Source organism: Lagopus muta, chromosome 3, assembly GCF_023343835.1.
Source record: "Lagopus muta isolate bLagMut1 chromosome 3, bLagMut1 primary, whole genome shotgun sequence".
Taxonomy (NCBI): domain Eukaryota; kingdom Metazoa; phylum Chordata; class Aves; order Galliformes; family Phasianidae; genus Lagopus; species Lagopus muta.
In genome coordinates this window covers 71,164,787-71,189,639 of record NC_064435.1, presented here as the reverse complement: position 1 = coordinate 71,189,639, position 24,853 = coordinate 71,164,787, and the positions used below count along the sequence as shown (strand labels likewise).

Below are 24,853 nucleotides of genomic sequence, written 5' to 3'. Positions count from 1 at the left end.
CATACAAACTGGTTTGGTTCATAGTACCATGGATACTATTTATACGATGTTCATTGTTGCATCTACTCATGTCAGGATCTTTGTTTACTGAAAGTCTTCAAGGTTTTATTGTTTATGCACAGAGAACAGCTATTTTTCAGTTTCAAGGATATACTTTTATTATACTTTGTAAATAAATCTTTGAAAATAGATAATTGAGTAGAATATCTGTTGGTCAAAATTTCTAGTATAAAGTTGGAAGCTATGGGGATGAACATAGAAAAGGCATTGTTTAAAAAAAAATAAACTGTCAAAACAATTAAAATTGAAACACATTGTACTACTAATGAGATAAGGTAATTTAAGGGGAAGCTGGCTACTCTTTGAAAGGACTATCTCATAGAATGTTTGCCCGTTAATCCTCTCCTTTAGAAGATTTTTATTTATTCAGTATTAAAGGAAATGGAATTTCAAAGAGAATCTCAGTGATATTTCATACTTGACTGCTAGTTTGTGTAACATTAACAGATAAGATAAAGACGATCAGAAATGAACTCTTTCAATTTTATGAGAAAACAGAATAGAGTAGAATGTCTTTGGAAATCTCCCAGATATGCACAAGATAGACAACTTTATATTAGCTGTTTTTAATTAACATTTCTGATTCTGGTAGTGTTTTGTTTGCACTAAAATACATATTTGTGTAGTTTGCTTGTATTACTTGTATATTGCATATGTTTTTTTTAGCAATTTCCGAAGGACACCATTAATGAGGAAGTAGTAGAGCTTTTGAGCCCTTATTTTGAAATGATGGACTACAACATTGAGACAGCTAAGAGAGTATGTGGGAATGTTGCTGGGCTTTGCTCGTGGACCAAAGCTATGGCTGTATTTTTTTCCATCAACAAAGAAGTATTACCCTTAAAGGTAAAAAGCGACATACACACTTTTGCTCATTCTCCTCCCTACCCAAGTGCAACTGAGGATTTAATCTACTGGAAACATCAGTTGTCTTATTCAAATTGGTGCATGCCTCTATAGGAATTTATTATGTTGAAAATAGTAACTCTACAGTGAAATATGCATCAAATGTACTACTTTTCGTAGGCTGTAAAGATTGTTAAATAGATTATGCAGTTTTATGCCTCTGGGCTCCTGAACTGAAGGGCTGAAGTCGCCATCTAGTTTAATTCACAGTTGCAATTGCTTTATCTTAAGAAAAAAACTCAGGATCTAGTTCTTTTAATGTTCAGCATTTTAATTCATAAAGAGTCTGTACAGAGACTTTACTCATCAGTGTTATTTAGGGGAAAACAGGCCTAACTAGTCATTGGAAGGTAAGAATGAAAGTCAGAAAGAACATGGTCAGGCATGATTTTGAATATATGTCAAAATGGGGGTGTAATGGAGGTGACCTAGAGTGAAGGAAGAATTGTTGCTAGTGCTAGTATCTTTCATTAGACTAGGCATAAGCTTTTGGTGACACTGGTCTTTCTAAAGGCCAGTTCAGACCAAACTTTGTTGGGAAATGGCTGGTTTGCCCTGAAATTTTTTTATTTGTTTTTCTAATTTACATTAGAGCAATTAACTGCAGCTCCCTGCAAGGAGTTAGTTTATTATAGAAATGAAATAAAAGGTTTTAATGAATCATGAAATCTCTATTGATTTTGAAATACAGTGCAATGAAACTCTCTTTGGCAAATGCTTTGAGATGTTTTATGTGGGAATGTATTTATTTTATTTATTTGCTTCACAGGCTAATTTAGCAATCCAGGAGAACCGCCTAACCACTGCTATGTTGGATCTGCAGAATGCTCAAGAAGAACTGAGTGCAAAGCAAGAAGAATTAGATATTGTACAGGCAGAGTATGAAAAAGCCATGAGAGAAAAACAGGTGAGCGTATCGTTGCAGAAAAGAGACTGTTACAGATGGCTGCCACCCATGCTTTGAGCAAAACATAATGTATTCCCTCATAACTCTTCATTATTCCTTGGAAAAAGCATTGATAGACAGTGGAAAAGAGTGGTTGGGTACTTCCTCTCTGGATCCCTCTCTCCCCTCCTCCTCCTCTTCCTGTCCCCACCCCTTCAAGAAGTATTTTATTTGTGCTATTTTAGTGTCCAGTACTGTAACATCAAGTTTCATTAATATATGATATAAAAGTATAATGTATTTGAAATGCAGGGCAGATTTTCCCATAACTAGTAGTTAATAGGCTTTATCACCCATGCTTTAATATATGTGCCAACATGAAAGTTATGAGGAGATATACTAAGGTTGAACCATATTTATGGCAGGTATTTCTAGTGAGTTTTGATGTTCTTTTTCCCTGTCACTTTCCCTCCAAATCTATAAAGTGATATGATATGTAATTAAAAATAAATTGTTATGCTGTTGTTATACTGGATTCATTAGATTTAGAGATTTTTCTGGCCTATCAGATACATAGCTGAAAAATGTATTTCTTGGCTTATGGTTTTTTATAGGCTTTGCTTGAAGATGCTGATCGTTGCCGGCATAAAATGCAAACAGCTTCAAGTCTAATAAGTGGTCTAGCAGGTGAAAAAGATAGATGGACAAAACAGAGTAAAGAATTTGCCTTGCAAACCAAGAGGCTAGTGGGTAAGCATTTGTTCATGTCCTTGATCTTGGAAGTAAATTAGTTGATTTACTTGTAATGTGTAGTGAAACTAAAAACATTTGGAATTTCAAATGTTTCCTTTGTAGTTCAAATTTCTCATTGCAAAAATTGAGGCAATTGTTATTAATTTTCTTGTTTAAACACAGCTAGGAGAAGTCTGTAATCAGGCTGAAGTTTGTTTAAATCCTACAATACAATAGTCTATTTATGCTATGCAGAAGATGTTACTTGCATAAGATGCAGTACATACTTGTGACACTGGTATTTTAACTTGACTGATGTTTGTAGTTAGTAGTCCATAGAGTGATGTGTTAGGAAGCACAAGTACAATCTGTATAAGAGGATATATGTGGAGAAAATGAACACTAATGTTAAGTCATACTGACTTCTAACTATAGAAGTCAGTAATTTTAAATGCAGTTATTAATGTTAATGAAACTTCTATTTCGTGGAAGTAATTTTTAATTTTATAAATAAACACTTGGAAATGCAGTGGCAATGGAGCTGTTGGAGCCAGTTTAACTGTCTGTTTCTGGGTATGTGGCTGTCCCTGCAACTCCCTGCTATCAAAACCTTGCCACATAAAAACAATATAATATGTTGTATTAACATATTCTTCTCTTGATTCCTAGAGTTGCACTGAAAAGGTGCATGTAAATAAAAGTGTAAATATGTTATCTAGTGGAATGTATCATTGCTTTATTATATAACGATCCTGGGGAAAGAAGCTCATGTGTCATCTGCATGAGCCAAAGTACATTCCTCCACTTACCATCAAAAACATTAAAAACTTGAGAAGGAAGAATCTCCATCAAGAATAGAATTTGAAAATTTATATTTATTTCTTCTTTATTTATTTCCTTTTCTTTTTTCCCTTTCTTTTTGCTTCACTTTCTTTTCTTTTTTCAGGTGATGTTCTGTTGGCTACAGCATTTCTATCCTACTCTGGTCCTTTTAATGAAGAGTTCCGCAATCTGCTATTAAATGACTGGCAAAAGGAAATGAAAACCCGGAGAATTCCCTTTGGTAACAACCTGAACCTCATAGAAATGTTGACTGATGCTCCTACTATTAGTGAATGGAGCCTGCAAGGATTACCAAATGATGACTTATCCATACAGAACGGAATCATTGTCACTAAAGCATCTCGTTATCCTTTATTAATTGATCCACAGGCACAGGGTAAAATTTGGCTTAAGAACAAGGAAGGCAAAAATGAACTTCAGGTAATAGGAATGCTTGTGATTTCATAGCCTCTAGAAACTCTCAGCTGACAAAATGTGGCAAATCTGTGATTCAAATAATAATTAAAAAGCAGTTTTTATGTGAGAAAGGACATCTTGAGAAATATCATAGAATCATAAAATGGCCTGGGTTGATAAGGACCACAGTGATCATCTAGTTTCAACCACCTTGCTAGAGGTGCCAACCACCAGACCAGGCTGCCCAGAGCCACATCCAGCCTGGCCTTGAAAGCCTTCAGGGATGGGGCATCCACAACCTCCTTGGGCAACCTGTTCCAGTGCATCATCACCCTCTGTGTGAGGAACTTCCTCCTAATACCTAACCTAAACCTCCCCTGTCTGAGATTAGAACTATTCCCCCTTATCCTTTCACTATCCACCCTAGTAAACAACTGTTTCCCCTCCTGTTTATATGCTTCCTCAAGCTTTCCTCAGAGGAGAGGTGCTCCAGCCCTCTGATCATCTTAGTGGCCCTCCTCTGGACCCATTCCAAAAGATCCACATCCTTCTTGTGCGGGGGGCCCCAGGCCTGGACGCAGTACTCCAGATGGAGCCTTACAGAAGCAGAGTAGAGCAGGACAATCACCCCCCTCTCCCTGCTGGCCACTCCTTTTTTAATGCAGCCCAGGATATAGTTGGCAACCAACTAAGGCTGTGGCTAACAGGAGATGCTGTGAATTTCTGGTCTCATTGCACTTGTAGGATATCGAAACTTTACATACTGAGTGTTGTTTTACTCCTGCAGTTGAAAATTAATAGTTTGCATTCAGTGGCATTTGAAAATATAATACATTTAAACTTATCTTCTCTCAGAGTCACAGTCTTTGCCTTGATTAAGCTATAGGACTCTTGTTGTCAGTAATTTATCTGAATAAAATTAAATAATCTTTAAATGTAAAACAGGCTAAATGTTTGGCTTCTGGACAAAACTTACCATATATCTCCATGATTCTATTTTTAGATCACTTCTTTGAATCACAAGTATTTTAGAAATCATTTAGAAGACAGCCTTTCTCTTGGAAGACCTCTTTTGATAGAAGATGTTGGTGAAGAGCTTGACCCAGCATTAGATAATATTTTCGAAAGAAATTTCATTAAATCTGGTTCCACCAATAAGGTAAAAACAAAACAAATGATCAAACAACTGGAAGCAGTGTCCTCTCTGTCCTCCACAAAATAACAGCTGTTAAAGATATGCATCTAAAATGTTAAAAGTCATTAACGCTTGATTAACAGTGATGTTATTCAGTGAGGTGGGTTGAGAACTGGCTGACTGGCAGAGCACAGAGGGTCGTCGTTGGTGGTGCAGAGTCCGGTTGGAGGCCTATAACTAGCGGTGTTCCTCAGGGGTCTGTGCTGGGTCCGGTCTTGTTCAACGTCTTCATCAATGACCTTGATGAGGGGATAATGGCCACCCTCAGCAAGTTTGCCGATGATACGAAGTTGGGAGGATTGGCTGACACGCCTGAAGGCTGTGCTGCCATTCAGCAAGACCTGGATAGGCTGGAGAGCTGGGCAGAAAGAAACCGGATGAGGTTTAACAAAAGCAAGTGTAGAGTCTTGCATCTGGGGAGGAATAATTGCATGCACCAGTACAGGTTGGGGGATGACCTGCTGGAGGGGAGTTCTGCGGAAAGGGACCTGGGTGTCCTGGTGGACGACAGGTTGGCCATGAGCCAGCAGTGTGCCCTTGTGGCCAAAAACGCCAATGGATTACTGGGGTGCATTAAAAAGAGCGTGGCCAGCAGGTCAAAGGAGGTGATCCTCCCCCTCTACTCTGCCCTGGTAAGACCTCATCTGGAGTACTGCGTCCAGTTCTGGGCTCCCCAGTACAAAAAAGACAGGGATCTCTTGGAAAGAGTCCAGCGGAGGGCCACGAAGATGGTGAAGGGCCTGGAGCATCTCCCCTATGAGGAAAGGCTGAGTGAACTGGGTCTGTTCAGCCTTGAGAAAAGGAGACTGAGAGGGGACCTGATCCAGGTCTATAAATATCTAAGGTGTGGGGGGCAGAATGGCGAGGCCGGACTCTTTTCAGTGGTGAGTGGAGACAGGACAAGGGGAAACGGCCAGAAACTGGAGCATAGGAAGTTCCGCACAAACATGCGCAAGAACTTCTTTACAGTGAGGTGACGGAGCACTGGAACAGGCTGCCCAGGGAGGTGGTGGAGTCTGCTTCTCTGGAGACATTCAAGACCTGCCTGGATGCCTACCTGTGCTACCTGGTGTAGGGAACCTGCTTTGGCAGGGGGGTTGGACTCGATGATCTCTGGAGGTCCCTTCCAACCCCTACAATTCTGTGATTCTGTGATTCTGTGATTCTGTGATGCAAAGTAGAGTTTAAGTTAACATATAATTAAGACATTTAACCTATACTGCTTCTTATCCCTTTGTTTATGGTAACTTTTAAGTGGAGAAAGTACCAACATTCCCATTTGCTTGCTTTTGTGCTCTCAGTTTGGGATGTCTCAATCAGAATTGACAGAATATGTTAACCTATCAGTTAAAGTGTTTAATGGATATTTTCAACAAATTCGTTGCATCAGACCTGTAATTTTAAGCTGTATGTTTGTGCTTTTGAATAGAAAAATACATTTGTTTCTACAAGTGGTGACTGAAAGAATGTGTACTGGCCCTTGATGTCTCAAGACTTCTTTTTCGTACTTTTCTTAAGGTGAAAGTTGGTGACAAAGAAGTAGATGTGATGAATGGCTTCAGACTTTACATTACTACAAAACTGCCAAATCCAGGTTACTCTCCTGAAATTAGTGCTCGAACTTCCATCATTGACTTTACTGTGACCATGAAAGGTCTTGAAAATCAACTCTTGGGTAGAGTCATTCTGACTGAGAAACAGGTAAAAGAAATAATTACTTTCTCCTTACTTTATGTGTTTACCTCTGGAAGAATTCACTTTCATTTTAGTTTGTTCCTCTTCCCAGTTTGTAGAGTAACTTTCTATCTCTCTCTGTTGTGATGTTAATATAGCCTATTTAGAATGGTTTAAAAGTTGGGTTGGAAAAAAATGACTTTTTTTTTTGTTGTTGTTGTTGTTGTTGTTGCAATGATACTTTATTTTATTTTTCCTGCCTTGCTGACATATAACATGATGAGCATGATCTGTGAAAAGGAAAAGGAAAATGATCCAGAACAGAAACTCTTATCTATCCATCTAAATACTGTGGAGCTCATGACAACATAAACTGTTGCAAGGGACATAGTTTACTTCCTTATTTTGAGAAGAAATGAGCTCAGTAGTTAATTTGAAAATGCAGCTATAATAATCAAACAATTCCAAGTTCAGAATGGCAGTACCAATAAATGTACCACCAGTGGCTCTGAATGCTGGTTGGTATCTTTAAAATTACTGGACACTTAATCTCTCAGACTATAAAGTCAACTGGTGTTAGATCAAAAGAGATATTATGCATCTATAACACTATGAATCTATGACCACATTTACTAAAATTTTGGCAGTGGTTCCAGTTTACTTTCTCTGGAGAGGAATGCATTCCTGCACTTCGGAAGCTATTGGGGTCTTATGGTTGTTTATTTTATTTTATTTTATTTTATTTTATTTTATTTTATTTTATTTTATTTTATTTTATTTTATTCTATTCTATTCTATTCTATTCTATTCTATTCTATTCTATTTTATTCTATTTTATTTTATTTTATTTTATTTTATTTTATTTTTTGATAGAAGACTTTCCTACTTAATGGCTTGAGTTTCCTTGTTAATGTGAAGTAGTTACATTTCCTCCCTGATCAGTCCATATTGCTCATAAGAGAAACAATATTTATTCTGTGAAAGCTAGCATTTTGTCAGACAGCTTCATTGCTCTATTAGATTCACTTCAACCAGCGACAGATTGTCAACTCACTATGTAATGGCATTATCACCATCTGAAACATCCCATGATGTGTATGTACACAAATACTTATGGCCAAACTTTACTTCTGAGTCCTGCAACACAACATACTCCTCAGAATGACAGTTGTTTTATTAGCAGATTCCTTCAGTTATCACAGTTTCTTTTTGATCACTCAGGCAAATGCACATCAGAAGGCATATGTTTTTTCATCTTTTTCTGCCAATAAAAATAATCACTGAAAAGGAATCAGTGAGCCCATTCTAGTGGTCTGTTCTACAAGCTGAGAGCTCTGAAATGAAAATATCTTTGTTTTTATAGAGTGGTTAAGAGTCACTGCCTACTGTACTATCAGAATTGTTGTTGAGTTGTTGGCATTTTGTTTTCCCCACAGTATTTTCATTGTGTTTAATTTGGCAGTCTGAATGCTGAATAATTCCATTATATACTCGTTCTTCTCCAACACACTAAAGCAAGCATAGCAGAAGGCCAGCACAGCTGAACATAAGAACTCTTGACTGAGCTCAGACATAAAAAAGAAGTACTGTGAAGATGAAATCAGTGGCATTACCTGTACATGTAGGAATGAAGTTAGGAAAGCTAAAATTCAGCAGGACCTTAAACTAATGAGTGAGGTGAAGAACAAGAAAAGTCTCTGTAAGTACATCAGCAGCAGAGCACAGACTTAAAAATTTGGTGCCATTCTTCCATGGGTCAGCGAACCCAGTGGCAGGGGCTGTAGAGAAAGCTGAGGAACTCAGTGTCTTTTTTGCCTCAGTTTCCACAGGTAAGATTTGCCAGCAGGCCTCTTAGGTCCCCAAATCTATTAGCAGTCTCTTAAGAATCGAGCAGTATTCACTGTCGAAGATAGCTTTAAGGATCTCTTAAGCTCATTAGACATACCCAAGTCTGTGGGATCAGATGAGGTGTTACTTAGGGTGCTGTGAGATCTGGCTAATGCCATTGGATTCTGGTCTCTATCATTTTTGAAAGGCTGCAACTTCAGGAGCAATTCTTAGTGACTCCAGCTGTCTGCAAGAAGAGCAAGGTATATCCTAATAACCACATGCAGGTCAGCCTCACTTCAGTACTTGGGTAAGTTATGGAACAAATACCCCTGGAATCTTCTTCTAAGTACATGAGGGACATCAAGCAGAAAGGCAGCCACCAATTATTGAAGGCAGATTATGCCTAACCCAGACCTATTGCATTATTCAGTGAGAATGACTCTGTGTAGGAGGGGAAAGCAATGAATGTTTTGTTCACCGTGACTTTAGCACAGCCAGCAAAATGGAGGAGAGTTACTGTTCTTCGGCATGCACATGTAGATCTTTTTCTTCCCATTACACTGTCTCTAATACTGATCTGCCCTGAGAACAAATGACCTGTAGATGTGAGGAATAGAGGGTTTCTGCCAAGTGTGATTTTTAATTTATTTGCTTTCTGGCATGCCCATTGGTAGAATCTGTGTGTCATACATTTAAAAGAGTATTGATTACCAGGAAGTATACTGATGCTGATTTCTTCTTTTCCTTCAGAGTGTTAAACCAGTCTGTAAGATATGAGCTAAGCTTGTCAATGGGTAGCTGGTATTTCTGTGAAGTTACTTAAGTTAATTTTAGTTAATCTTCATTTCTTAGAACATTTGGCTTTGAGAGACTTGATACATGTCTGAATGATATGTGACTTATACTGTTTTAGTTATATGATTGTTTTCTTTACTACATTGGTCGCTATGTAACTTGCAAAAGAAATTTCTTATTTAGCATGCTAGAAATAGTTATGACAGGTTAGTAATAGAATTATAATAGTTATAATAGAGTTAGAAATATTTGAAGCTGTGTACATTTTTACACTGATATTTCTAGATTTGTGGTGGGGAAGGGCACACAGTTGATGAAAATTTTTGCACTTGTGAATAGTTTTGTGGCAGCCATGAAAGCTATTTAGCAGCTTTTGATACATAATTTTAAGAACTAACATTCCTTGGTGAAGCTTGTAAAGTGACATCAACATCTGAAAGCACTTAGACAACACTGGATTTGAAATAGCTTCTTTGGTGCAAGTTCCTTCAGTTTAGCAACATGGCTTGCTTTTTTGCATTCCAGATACTACAACTAGAAATATCTGAAGATTTGCAGAAAACTTTCTCATGTGTATTCTTTCTGATCTGCACAAAGTATTTTGAAAGCTTAATGAATGGATTTTCACTTCAAAATCCAGTATTGCTTCATTTGCTTTATTTTGATCATTTTGTATCAAATATGTTTCTTGGGCTCTTCTTGCAAGGAAAACAGCTTTCTTTTGTTTAAATATGTTGCACTCTAAAATATATTTAACCTTTTCAGTTGCACTCAGTGCAACATGAAATTTAATTTGTCTGGTTTTTCAGCATAATTATTTAATTGAATGCTAACCTTCTTTTAATGCTATACTTTAAAAAACTGTTTCTGCTTCATGAAGCTGAAATAATTCTTCTCTTGCTTGTAATTGCTACCTGCTTTTTTTTTTTTCATTTCCATTAGACATCAGATGATTGAAACTAAGTTAATAGCAGGTTTTTTTGTCTTTTATCTGCTTTTGTCAGAATCATTGAATTTATTTCTACATCTGTTACACTGTTTGATATTTACATTACTCTATGACAACAGTCCCAGTAAATCTTTTCTACCTGGTGGTGATATGTTTCATTGGACCTTTTGCACAGTGACAAGAAAAAGAACTAAATATGATAATGAGATTAATATTTATTTATTTTTAGAATATATATTTTTTAATTTCCTTTTTAAGATTAAAGAATTTACTTTCAAAAAACAAAATCCTTCAAATATTTAGGAATGTCAAGCAGAATGTAGGAGTGAGAATACTGTAAGTTCAGGAAGCAGAAAAAAGTATGTAGCACTTGTGTTTAAATGAAGGCTATTGGAATGGTAGAGTCAAAAATTGTTTGTAAGCCTTGCTAAGGTCTCAGGTTCATGATGCCTCTGGCACTTTATAAGGTAGGATTTCATATCCTGGTTTTATACCTGCTTGGAAGAAGCAGCAGCCTAAATGCAGTGCTTGGATGGACTTGGCAAAGGTGGAGTGAACACGGTCTCCAACTTTGAAAACATCCACCAGCCCTTTGTAAACAGTGCAGGAGACTTATTCTTTAGACGTAGCTAATATCTCTATCATCTTTCTCAGTAATTATTGATAACTGGGCAGAGATTCATATTTATTTCTGAAAGGCCCTTACCCTTCCTTTCACATTTTTCATCCTTCTTACCTCATTGTATTGAAACATATATGTTGTTTCAATGGAGTATTTTTCTTTCTGAGGAATTTATATTTAAAAAGTTTTTTTTTTTTTTTAAATTTTATTTTAAGAGAGACAGAAGAATAATCTAAAAGTCATTGTATCTCTGAACATTTTTTTGAACGTTTTAAGCAGCTTTTCTTTTTGCCTTTATGTAAAGCTGTTGGTCAACATATATTTAACTTTTAAATATGACTTCTGGAAAACAAAGTATACGCATGACTTTACTTGTGTTTACTAAAAGTAACAAGCTAAATAAATGTAGCAAAAAATTCAATTTGAGCTTTATATTCTTTCTTTTCTTAAATAGTAAAGCATTTTATTGAGACTAATGTTATTCCTGTCTGATGGAGAAGTATTTTAGATGTGCTGGAAAGCTTTGATGCTTGATTAGTTGATAAGAAAGATCCTTGTTGAACAGACTATATTTACAATATAGTAATTGAAAAACAGGGCATAACTGAAGACAGCATTAGATTGAGTGAATTCAAAGGATGGTTTTAGAAAGATGTTTGCACCTGTCTTCATTAGAAATAGAAGAAAAGCAATTAATTTCTTGGACTCATAGATCTGTTAGGACATCAGCATTCTCCATCCTGCTTGTTGGAATGATCTGTTAATGCGTATCTACATAGAAAGTTTGGAAAGATGGCAATAGACCTACTGTCAGAAATATAACTGGAATTCTTTCTATGTTAGTGCAGTTATTCTAGACATCCACTATTTCAGTTGGAATAGCGCTTTTAGAACTAAGTACCTTGTCATATTTTGCTTTTGATTTCTTTTCTGTTTTCCAATTATTACCATGTATTTCAACAGGAATTAGAGAAAGAAAGAACAGATCTTATGGAAGACGTGACTTTAAACAGAAGGAGGATGAAAGAGCTGGAAGATAACCTTCTATTCCGACTTACAAGCACTAAGGGTTCTCTGGCAGATGATGACAGTTTAATAATTGTACTGAATAATACTAAAAAGACAGCTGAGGAGGTAACACAGAAACTGCAAAATTCTGCTGAAACAGAGGTACAGATAAATTCAGCTCGTGAAGAATACAGACCTGGTGAGTGCAAGGTTTTGCCAACTGTATCCTGGGCTGCATTAAAAAAGGAGTGGCCAGCAGGGAGAGGGGGGTGATTGTCCTTCTCTACTCAGCTTCTGTGAGGCCCCATCTGGAGTACTGCATCCAGGCCTGGGGCCCCCCGCACAAGAAAGATGTGGATCTTTTGGAATGGGTCCAGAGGAGGGCCACTAAGATGATCAGAGGGCTGGAGCACCTCTCCTCTGAGGAAAGCTTGAGGGAAGTGGGCTTCTTTAGCTTGGAGAAGAGAATGCTCTGGGGAGACCTGCTGTGGTCTTCCAATACTTGAAGGGAGCATATAAACAGGAGGAGGAACAGCTGTTTATGAGGGTGGATAGTGAAAGGACAAGGGGGAATGGTTCTAATCTCAGACAGGGGAGATTTAGATTAAGTATTAGGAAGAAGTTCCTCACACAGAGGGTGGTGATGCATTGGAACAGGTTGCCCAGGGAGGTTGTGGATGCATTCCACAAGGAATCCAAGGATGCCAGCATGCACTGAAGACCAGGCTGGATGTGGCTCTGGGCAGCCTGGTCTGGTGGTTGGCAACCCTGCCCATGGCAGGAGGCTTGAAACTAGATGATCTTTGGCATCCTGTTCAACCCAGGCTATTCTATGATTCTGTGATTCTATGAAGGTAGTGATAGAAGGGAAATGGCTGGAGCATATGATTAAAAGAGCAATACCTAGAGTAAGAGAAATGACCGGGTGAAATCAGGATGACCATAATGGATGGGAAGCACTTGTGTTTTCCTGTAAGCAAAATGTATCTAGGAAATGGTGTATTGAGTTATGGTGGACAAAATAATCAATGTTATACTTCATGTCAAATTTTTATAAATTTGAATCATCTATTCTCTCCCCAAACTTCCTGCTGCTCCTTATAGGAAGGTACCTGTCTTTCTAATCTACTGCAGAAGAAACTTGGATGGCTTGATTGTTCTCTCTCAACTGTGAAAATGTTGACACTTTTTATGGACTGTCAGTGAAAGTAGTCTTTAGGGTATTTGAGTAACTGTACGGTTGAGTTCAAAACAGCACTGTTTTAGGGAGCAGTATAAAGGTAAATGCTTTGTGTCTGTTTTGTTGATATATTTTTTTAGACCCTTAAGGAATTATTGTCAACACATTTCATCAGTCTTTTGGCTTTTAACTGGCAGGTGAAAACATGAAACAAGGTGCTATCTGGAATGTTATACTTGGATTTTAGGAAATGTATAAAATGGTACAGTTAATGTAGCAGAAATCATTGTGGTTTTTGTAAAATCTTTGTATTTAAAACCAAATGGCTTCTAAAAGTAATTTAAATCAGTGCTGGGTAAGTTAAATCAATTTAATCCATTTGGCTTTTTTATGGTTCTTATAAAATTCTGTAAGAGAAACTGGTTTGAATGCTCAAGCAGTTCTTGAAACTATCATACTTTTTATAATCAAACATTTAACGGAATATCCCAACAACTAGTTTTTCTCTAAATATGCTCATATTTGTAAACTGAACTTTATATGGTATGCATTAATTACAGTAAAGATTTTGTTTTGTGCATGCATAAATGAAGATTAACTTAATATAGTGTTTTTCTGGCCAGTAAAGAGCGGAGCAACTCAAAGACCTTCAGATTACATGTATTCTTAAACTCAGTGTTTTTGTTGTAGAGTTTAAAGCTTTCTACATTGAAAACATGTTTTCTATTCTTCAGTTGCAACTCGAGGTAGCATCTTGTACTTCCTAATTACTGAGATGAGCATGGTCAATGTGATGTATCAGACTTCACTTCGACAGTTTTTGGGGCTTTTTGACAGCTCCCTAGCCAGGTAATTTTGCTAACAAGTATTGTTCATACTTATCCATTCACGGAGGTGTAATAGATTAGCTATTAAATTATTAGGAAACATTATACTGTGCTGATTTTCAGTTATGTGGAATGACTTCATAGGAACTGAAATCTTTTTTTTGTTGTTCCTTCAGTCTGAAAGTTGTTGCTAATTTGCTGTCTGATATTTCAGAATTTTGAGCTATGCCTTTTTCTCTTCTACATAGCATTCTCTTTAGTAAGGTCTATCCAAATTGACATTCAACCACAGATCTTTTTTCCAACAGGTCTGCCAAAAGCCCTATAACTAGCAAGAGGATTACTAATATTATCGAACATATGACATACGAAGTGTTCAAATATGCAGCCCGAGGACTCTATGAGGAGCACAAATTTCTTTTCACATTATTACTTACTTTGAAGATTGATATACAAAGAAACAGAGTGAAGCATGAAGAATTTCTGACGCTTATTAAAGGTTGAAACTACAGAACAGTTTTAAGTGGAGTATATATATTATTGCAGAAAATTTATGAGCTGTGATTGTGTCTCCTAGCCTAGTGCTTCCTTTTTGAACGTGAGAAGTCAGTCAAGCAAAGGAATACGTGCTTATCATTCTGTACTAGTGGCAGACAGTTTCATATGGTAGTTCTAATTTATAGGGGCACATAAAATTTTGATGTTTAGCTATGAGAATCATGGAAATTTAAAAGAAAAATTGATAACTATCATTCAGCTGATACTTATGTCTGCTGTTCAAATACCACCATGTATGTGATTTTACTTTGAAAAATAATTATACTAACCTTTTATTTATTTGGTAACTGTGAGCTGACAAGCAAGCAAAAAAGAAACAAAAGCAAAACTAACAGTTTAAAAGAATATCTGACCTCGCTGAACATGACACATTCATGGCATTAGTCTTCATGGCATGCAAACAGGGTACCTGCGGTGAAAATTGTGGAGTGGCTTCATACTTTTTTTCCATGGGTTTCTAATATGCTCTTAATTTTCTAGGCAACATTTATTTATGGATTAGAACTGTTACTTTTTTCATGTTGAATCTTCAGAAAATCTTAATTTCTCAAATATGTATTTCTCAGATAATGTTTATTTTCAAGCACGTTGTACAAGGACATGTCTAAGTAAATCTTAATGAAAGAAACAAAGATTAAGGTACAAAGAAAACCAAATTTGTGTAAGTTAACCATACTGCAGACTGTATTTCACCAAAGTTGGCTTGACTTACTGATGGTTAATCCCTGTAACCTCATTTTTATTTGTGTTGCTTTCTTTTAATTTGACTGGAATTCCAAGGAACGCAAATACACATACTGAATAAATCATCACGTTTTCTACAGCAATAAATGTTTGAAGAAAAGTATTAGAAAAAGAGCTTTTTCCTCTGTAAACTCAAGCTTACTCAGAAATTTATTGATGAGTATCCTATATTATAAAGTATATCTCCAGACTGGAGGACAGGAAGTCATGTGAAATTGTCTTGTGGTATCTACCTTATGTGTGTTCCAAATTTTCTGCTCCTTTTTCTTTTTTTTTCTTTCAGGTGGTGCTTCCCTGGACCTTAAAGCTTGTCCTCCCAAACCAGCTAAATGGATCCTGGATATGACTTGGCTGAATTTAGTGGAGCTTAGTAAACTTAGCCAATTTTCAGATATTCTTGACCGAGTAAGCAAAAGCTTTTTAAAATAATCTGTTGTTTGGGGATGATTATTTGATAATGATCAAGACATAGAGAGAGAAACTGGTTTATTTTGTAAACAGAATGAAAACGATGGCTTCAGTGTAATTAGTTTTGGCCCTGACTGCTAAGCAAACAGTATAAAAAGACTTAAAAATAAGAAAATGAGAAGTAGCACCAAAAAAAAAAAAAAAAGCCACCACTGAACAATCCCCTCCCCCAAAACCAAAACTATAACAACAGGCAAAAAACAGTTACAAAACAAAACCAACACAGGAAAACTGAAAAAAAATAGAAGCTTTCACACACTATAGTTATACATCTTTAAACTTGCCATTATCCAATTCACATTTGAATTTGACTCTTCTTCCTCAAGAGTATTAGAATTTCTTGCATCCCTGTCTTGCTTTCTTAAACTATGCTTTATGTTTGTTCCAGTATTTTACTGGTTATATGCACCTTGAAGAGCCGTGATGATACTAAGTGTGGTAGTAAAGTACTATTGTTGTAGTACTGTAGTCCTTTTCACATATAATACTTGCAATTTACTTATTCCACTTAATAAAGTGGAGTAAGTAAATTGAAAGTATTACATGTGAATAATACCTTCTGTACTGTGGGGAGTAGATATGTACCTAGTGTTCTCAAAGCTACCAATCAAGCTATCTGCTTTCTGATCTTTGTATGTAGTTATTTCATTAGAGGAAAGTACTTAGCAGTAGCCCTTCTTTTCAGAATATGAATGCTTAGAAAGATACTGTTGCATTGTGAAGTTTTGTACTGAAAAGCTGAAAGCTTGTCCTCTCTTTTCTTAATAACCATACTAAATCTGTGAATAACGCTGATAAATACTTTGTGTGTGGATTAAGCATCTTTGACCCTCACTAAAAGCTTGCGAGCTTGCAGTGTTTGTTATATGACTTGTATATGACATTTACGCCTTTGCTGGTGTAACTACAGATTTCTAGAGCAGAGAAAGAGTGGAAAATCTGGTTTGATAAAGAGAATCCCGAAGAAGAACCAGTTCCTTGTGGCTATGGTCAAACCCTGGATTGCTTCAGACATCTTCTTCTTATCAGATCTTTATGCCCTGACAGGACCATTGCTCAGGTACATTTATACGGCCAGCATAATCTATCCAGGTGTTGCTAGATAATAGTTAAAGAATTTAAATTCAGTACCTTTTTATTTAATACTTAAAAGGAATTTTTCTAATGGACCTTTGCACTGAATTTTCTGAAAATCTTATCAGACAGATAACCTATGCATTTTTTACAAGTTCTCAAAATGATTCTGATATAGTTTAGTATGGATATGGGATTTCATCTGGAAGCTGATGTGTTTATCACTTATCAATTCAGGCTTTATTCTTAACTGTTCTTGCTAATATTACTCACTGGTATTGTAGAAGTGTCCTCTTATTAGGCTGAAATAAAATCTTTTCATTACTTTATTGACTGAGGAAAAACATAACATGAAAATAATTGAACTGAGGAATCAGTTCTTGCATGGAACAATTGTAAGACCAACCTTAAAAAAATCCATGTTAGTGTCTGTTCAAAATTTTTAATTTCAAATAATCTATTTAGAAAAGAGATAAATGTAAAATTAAATCTTAAAAAAATAATAAAACTTTTTTTTTTTTTTAAAGTCAGGTTCTAGGAGACTATTCTAGGAGTCTTTGTGTTGCTCCAGTGCAGAAGAATAAAAATTATGCAACTGCTGATAATTTCAGAGTGATGACTGGTAATTTACTGAAGTCAGAATACATCACTAATAATGTGCTATTCATTTTATGGATGCAAACCTTTAGACATTGCAACTGAATTAAAAGAAAGGCTCATCATTTATTGGGATAGTCAATGAAAGGCTAAGCGATGCTGTGTAATGAATGTCTTAGATGCGTGCAGTGAATCTGAAACTAGTCAAGCAAAATTAGCTCTTCCTCAGTTCTGCTAATAGGGGCAAGATATCTTTTCATCTTACAATTGTTTTATGAAAACTAATAAATTATCAAATGCTAAATATGTTTTTCTGGGAAGTAACACAGAAGTCTTACATTAGACTAGATATCAAAAAGACATTTTTTGCTGTAAGGGTGTTGAGACACTGGAACAGGTTGCCCAGTAAGGTTGTGTGCTGTGAGTGCCCCCTCCCTGGAAGCATTGAAGGCCAGGATGGATGGGGCTTTGAGCAACCTGGTCTAGTGAGTGGTGTGCCTGCCCATAGCAGGGGGTTGGAACTACAGGATCTTAAAGATCCCTTCCAACCCAAACCATTCTATGATTCTAAGTATTAATTGGAAGATTACTCTAAGAGACAAGCAATGTATTGGGAAAGCATACAAGAAAGATTATCTGAAGCTGTTTTAGAAAGTCTTTTACATTTTGTAAAGGAAGAATAATGTGTTTTTTTTTGCAGTAAATAAATAGGGTATAACAGAGGTGATCTTCTTACTTCTTCTTGATTTTTTCACCATTATTACCATTTATTTATAATTTGTTTAAGCATAAAGGTGGGAAAGACCTAATGACTTTGAGGCTTAGCTTTTTTATTTTTTATTATGTTTTTTTATCTGTTCCCTAAAATAGGATCTTCAAATATTTAAACCCTATTTGTCAAGGTTATTTTTTTATTAGTCTGTAATATATGTAGGTATTATATGTGATATATTATATATATATATATAACAATGCATGGAGATATACACAATAGAATATTTATTTAGTAAGTTTTAAGTGATTTTATAAAGCTGCGAGAACTTTCAAAGACAGCGTGGAATGTTAACAAATAAAACAGATTAGTTGCGTGTTTTTATTTCTGCTATTAAAATGTATACAGTATAGCATTCTATATTTTATACTTTTTTATGTAGAGTAAGGCCTATATAAATTTTACATCATTTGTTCTTCAGCACACATAGCAGTTGTATTTGCACTGGGAAGAAAAGGATATTAAGTGATTATGTAGTATGGTAAATTTACCCTTTTTAATATAGGCAAGAAAATATGTTGTTGACACTATGGGGGAGAAATATGCAGAAGGAGTCATCTTGGACTTGGAGAAGACATGGGAAGAGTCAGATCCACGTGTTCCTCTCATATGCTTTCTTTCCATGGGCTCTGATCCAACAGACTCCATCATTGCTTTGGGAAAAAGGCTGAAGACAGAGACACGTTATGTTTCCATGGGCCAGGGGCAAGAAATCCATGCTCGTAAACTTCTGCAGCAGACAATGGCTCATGTAAGAGACAAATATGACAAATATCTGAATGCTTTTTTGGAAACTTATCAACTGAAACTCTTGCCATAAAACAAAGATTTTTGTTGTGTAGTTAATACTGGTTTAAGAAACTGTATTTATTTGCATAAATACACATCCTCAGCAATTGAACTTTCTTTTCACATTCACTTAATTGAACATAATAAACTTCTTGATTTTGTGCAGACATGATTGTTTTATACAAAATGGAATTTTTGGTGCCAGTTCTTGACTGATGAGCATATTTGAATTGTTCATGAATTCATGAACTGCATGAATTTTACATTTTCGTCATCAGGCAAAACTGGCTGTGGAGAATTTCTTCCTTTAATTTCTTTCATAAACACGTAGAGTGCTTATACTCTGTTCTGATTTGATTAAGATACATTGTCTTTGTTCTTAACCTACTTCATAAACCAAGATTGATTTCAGTGCTTTTAGTGTGCAAACACTGTTGATAATATATTGATTCTGCCATTTTAAACTAGGGAGGTTGGGCACTTTTGCAGAACTGCCACCTTGGACTTGACTTTTTGGAGGAGTTGATGGACACAATAATAGAGGCAGAGACTGTCCACGAAGGCTTTCGACTATGGATGACAACTGAAATCCACGAACAGTTCCCCATCAGCCTGCTCCAAATGTGTATTAAATTTACCAATGAACCACCACAAGGGCTGAGAGCTGGACTAAAGAGAACATACAGTGGTGAGTGCTGGAGTGATTCAAAATTAAATTTTGGTTATTTTTGGACTCTTCACAGTTAGTATGTGGTCACTCAATAGCCACTGGTAGTGCCTGGAAACAACTATGAGGAACTGATCACAACAATATCAGGACATGTCTTGATTCTTTGAGCTAGAAATTGTGAAAATTAGAAGGAAGAGAGGATCTACTGAAGTTCTGATACCAGAACTATATAGATAGCAAAGCAAGGAATTACCTTTTCTGTTCTCAAATATTGGCTGCTACACAGTTCTGAATGTTTAAATTTTTAATCTCCTTGTGTATTTTGGCAGAAAAGCAACACGATTTCTTTGCTGGCAATTAAGTGCTCTTTACTGCATTCAATAAAGGTCTGTATTTAAAGAGTCTTCAGAGAAAGCAACTTAATGTGGATTCAACTAGTAGTAAATTGTTTGTTTTCTTAAGCTTACTCTTTTTGTCTGGACTAATTTATAGTACTGTTTTAATTTGTGCTATTGGAATGAAAAATCTCCGGCATAGAACAATATGTAGGACAGTAATTTTCTCCTGGGTGATGCAGATAGCCAACTAAATATCTCTAGGATTGATGTTTTAGTACTGATTTGAAGTACTTTTTAAAATACTATTCCTTCTTATAAAACTCATTTATAACCAATAGGTGTCAGCCAAGATTTGCTAGATGTCAGTGACATGGTACAGTGGAAAGCGATGCTGTATGCTGTAGCTTTTCTACACTCCACTATTCAAGAAAGACGCAAATTTGGATCTCTGGGTTGGAATATACCCTATGAGTTTAACCAAGCTGATTTCAATGCCACTGTGCAGTTCATTCAAAACCACTTGGATGGCACAGATTCCAAGAAGGTAATTAACATTTCTGGCGAAGGTAGATTAATGCCATGAATATTTTCAATAGTAGAATGTATTACATAGTTTCCAATAACTGAAACTCAAGCACAATTTTAAATTATTATTTAATTTCCACAAATATTCAGTATTTCAAATATACATGCTTGCAGCACAGGAGGTTTAAATTAGACTTTTAAATACGTGCATGTACAATTCACAATACTGTATATTTAAACAAAACAGAAACAAAAAACAACGCTCCAAGCCTTCTCTTTCTAAAACTTCACAAGCATAATATAAAAATAAAAATATAGATCTCCTTTTCAATGCTGTCTATATCAGATAGTTAAAAACAATCCACTTTTATACTTTTTTGTCTGAGTCAGTGTTTTTACTCAAACTGATTCGACTTCTCCAAGCTATTTTGGCAGCATAATGAAGCAGACGGTTGCCTTTACTGGTAGCATAGAACTTCTTACTTTCCTCACTTTCATATTGTCAGTTATATAGAGAGAGATATATGGCAGATCACTTTGCAATTAACCTTTCGAAAGAACCTGAAAGCATGATGGGAGTGTAGTTATATCCCTCTTTCTCAGGTGCCACAAGAGCATTTGAGTTAGTTGTCAAGGTATTCCATTTTGAGAAATCTGGTCTAGTACTCGATATGGGGATTGGTGGCTCAGCCTGCGCCAGAGGGGTTGGAGCTTCATGATCCTTGAGGTCCCTTCCAACCCAAGCCGTTCCATGATTCTATGAAATCCTTGAGGGTGTTCTGCAGACACAGTGTTATAATAACACAATAGTAGTAAGAAAATACTTATCTTCCATAAGGGACAGAAATGCAAGATTTACTGTATCAGATGATCATACTAAGGGAGATGTAAACAAGAGAGAAGAGGATTAGCTGAAGTCAATTCTTTCTGTCTGGTTGTAGGGGATTTCCTGGAGTACTGTTTGTTACATGATAGGTGAGATCCAGTATGGTGGCCGTGTGACAGATGACTATGACAAAAGGCTGATGAACACCTTTGTTAAGGTCTGGTTCAATGAAAAAATGTTCAGTCAAGAATTCTGCTTCTACAAAGGATATGGCATACCCAAATGTACTATGGTGGATCAATACCTTCAATATATACAGGTTGGTAAATGAAAGCTGCTTAACAGGAAGAAAAAGTTTCCCTTAAGTTTCTCACAAGTTCCTGAGTTCTGGAATTTTGTCTTCTGAGTTATGTATTCTGTCTCCACAGACTCTTTGTTGCCTTCTAACTGTTTGCTTATCTGTTTGTGTGAGCAGTAGTTATTGCTATCATTGCATCAATACTCTTTTCTGTGATTTGCTGGAGGGATGTACTGAAAAGGATACAGTTATTAAAGAGAGTATAGAATGGAGTTCAGACATTGAGTACATCCTCACAGAAACAATGTTGAGATATGGCAGAACAAGGTGACTATTAAAATACTGTATGGAGGTAAAACCTGAATTTATTGTTAACTTTAGTGTGACTTGAACTGTGACATAACAAATAGCTCAAAGCAAGATATTTGCAGTAAGTCCATTTGAAGAAATCTATTCTCTTAATTGACCTTTTTTTTTTTTTTTTTTTTTTAGAATATAATTAGTATATAAATCTATCTCTAGTTGTGCTCTTTTTATTTTTCACTTTATAGAGTCTTCCTGCTTATGACACACCAGAGGTATTTGGTTTGCACCCCAATGCTGATATCACTTATGAAAGTAAACTGTCCAAAGATATATTGGACGTCATCCTCAGTATTCAGCCAAAGGACAGCTCTGGTGGAGGAGGTGAAACCCGAGAGGCAGTTGTAGCCAGACTAGCTGATGATATGCTGGGAAAGCTTCCTGCTGATTATGTACCGTTTGAAGTGAGTTATTGAAATTCTGTCAAAGACATTTGCTATATCTTACTTTGTATGAATTTAAAAAAAAAAAAAAAGTTATATTGGATGTTCTAAAAATGTGTTTATACTCATTCATCCAGACTATACTTTAAAAACATATTTCATAGTGGTCTGACCAGATACTTAACATCTATAATGAAGTCACTAAGTATGGACTGAAGACTTTTTTTAAAGAGCTTTTCAAAAATATGAAACCACTTAATGCTCAAGTTGTCATTTGCACTAGGGAGGGTAGAATGAGTCATTAGTGTTTCAGGTAAGGTTGTTGACATTGTAGTAGGTTACAAGTGTACTTATGCTTCTAGAAGTGTTACGACATTAATACATGTATGATTCTGGGATTCTGCTTACAACATGTAGGTAGTTTTAGGTTGTTTCACTTTTCAGCAAAAGGATTTGATTTTGTTGTTGTTGTTGTTGTTTTCTTTGAAGAAGGAGCAAGGAGACTTGTACAGTCTGACAGCTTTCTTTTTTTTTTTTTTCATAGTAATAGCTTTTCAAATACTCTCTTTAGGTACCCACACTGCTATATATTTTCTGTAGCCCATTATTAGTTACGTAGCCTCCCTTCACTCAAATGATATAATTATATTAATGTACTTTGTCTGAGAAGATGATTTATCTGAATTTTGAATAACTATTTAGCAGTTTCTCAAAGGTTTGTACTTGCTGAGGGTTCTGAACTATAGTCTTCCTAGAAGTCTGAATTTTGTGATTTTCCGAAAGGCCATAGTTACCGAACCAGAAGTCTGAGATCTGCAGAAGACTGTAAGCTTCTCAGAATTGTATTGCTATAATGATAGGCTAAATTTCCTGGTAGCTGTTAGCCCATCTCTCTTCAGCTTCTTTTTATCATCTCCAGATATGACAGTTAATAAAGGTGTATTTTATACGTTGTCATTATATAAGTAAACTTAGCCTTAGAAAAATCTTTTGGGGAGGATCAGCTGTGATCCTGATTCTGTTGTAAACTAGGGTTAAAGTGACAAATTCAAATGTAATTTATAGTAATCAAAGTGAATGTGAAATACAAAAATATTTCATTTGTCAATAACTATATGAATTCCTTTTTTTGTTGTTGTTTTGGAATATATGTGTAGCAAAATCTGAATAAACTGGTATGTAATTTTTTTTTTACCTACCTCACAAATAGAATCATATAGTCAAAGAATAGCTGTAGTTCAAAGAGACCAAAAAGATTATTTAGTTCCAACCTCTTGCACGGGCATTGTTGCCACCAGCTATATCAGGCAACTCAGGGCCCTGTCCAATCTGGTTTTGAATGCTCATTCCATGGGCTCATTCCAACAACTCTGCGTCTTTCTTGTCTTGGGGGCTCTGGGCCTGAACTCCAAATGGAACCGCACAAGTGCAGAGTAGAAGGCCATATAAATTAAAAAATATCTATTGTTATTGTTATCTCTTGTTATTAAATTGTTAAATTTTCACTTTTGATAAAAATATATCAGCACTTTTTATTAGAATACAAGATTGCCTGCCTTTGTAATAGTTCCCAGACACTGCTGATAAATAGTGCTGATATTCTGATGCAGAGTGGCTGGGGTAATCACTCTTGATTGGTTTGTACAGAGTGAACCATGGAAATTACCTGTTGGCATTAAAGTTGAAGTTCTTGAGATGAAATATGGCCTAAATGCTGCTTAAATTACCTTAGCTTATAGAATTATATAGAGACTGAATCATAATTCAAACTAAAACTACGACCAGTCTCAGTATCATAGATTTTACTTAGAACAAATGCTGTATTTCTGTCTTGCAGAGCACTTGAGAAATATACCAAGCTGACTGTTTAACTTCTTTAGTATTATATTTTAAAAATTGTTTCGATGCCTGACCTGGACATATATACACCCTTGGCTTTTATTTCTGTTGAAGAATCTTTGGTTTACTACTTATAGGTAAAAGAGAAACTGAAGAACATGGGACCTTTTCAGCCTGTGAACATATTTTTGCGACAGGAGATTGAACAAATGCAGAGAGTTATTTCATTAGTAAGAAGCACTCTGACTGATCTAAAACTTGCCATTGATGGGACAATTGTTATGAGTGAAAATCTGAGGGATGCTTTAGACTGCATGTATGATGGGAGGATTCCTGCAAGCTGGAAAAAAGTAAGTGCACATCTTTTTTTTTTTTTTTTTTGTTAGAGGAAATTATTATAACCTTCTAGACATATAATAACACATATAATGTGTTTTAAACACAAGTGTACATGTTAATTAGGATATTGTGCAACTGCTGGGATAGAATTTGGGCAAAAATAAACATAGTCAAAGCAAGTCCTCTTTAATTTATAAAACCAGAAATGCGTGTGGGAGATACAGGCATTTCCCATTTTGACAAACTATTGCTTGTTGGTGGTTAGAAGGCTAGAGAGAAGAGTATAACGTTAAATGTAATGATAGATTTTCAAAAATAGCACCCACACTGATGGAGTACAGTGTTGCTATTCTTTGAGATTAGGACA

General features: G+C 35.9%; 1 protein-coding gene across 1 annotated transcript in view; it reads left to right on the top strand.

Moving 5' to 3' along the window:
• Window positions 1-24,853, top strand: part of DNAH5 (dynein axonemal heavy chain 5) — a 121,215-nt gene that overhangs the window by 91,010 nt on the left and 5,352 nt on the right. The window contains exons 61-77 of the mRNA XM_048939792.1: window positions 727-906; window positions 1,736-1,873; window positions 2,467-2,602; window positions 3,531-3,847; window positions 4,827-4,982; window positions 6,537-6,719; window positions 11,852-12,095; window positions 13,811-13,925; window positions 14,212-14,402; window positions 15,489-15,610; window positions 16,584-16,733; window positions 18,622-18,867; window positions 19,374-19,593; window positions 20,252-20,457; window positions 21,380-21,583; window positions 22,114-22,329; window positions 24,285-24,497. Of these exons, the coding sequence (XP_048795749.1) occupies window positions 727-906; window positions 1,736-1,873; window positions 2,467-2,602; window positions 3,531-3,847; window positions 4,827-4,982; window positions 6,537-6,719; window positions 11,852-12,095; window positions 13,811-13,925; window positions 14,212-14,402; window positions 15,489-15,610; window positions 16,584-16,733; window positions 18,622-18,867; window positions 19,374-19,593; window positions 20,252-20,457; window positions 21,380-21,583; window positions 22,114-22,329; window positions 24,285-24,497 (3,237 nt within the window). The remainder of the gene's footprint in view (window positions 1-726; window positions 907-1,735; window positions 1,874-2,466; window positions 2,603-3,530; window positions 3,848-4,826; window positions 4,983-6,536; window positions 6,720-11,851; window positions 12,096-13,810; window positions 13,926-14,211; window positions 14,403-15,488; window positions 15,611-16,583; window positions 16,734-18,621; window positions 18,868-19,373; window positions 19,594-20,251; window positions 20,458-21,379; window positions 21,584-22,113; window positions 22,330-24,284; window positions 24,498-24,853) is intronic.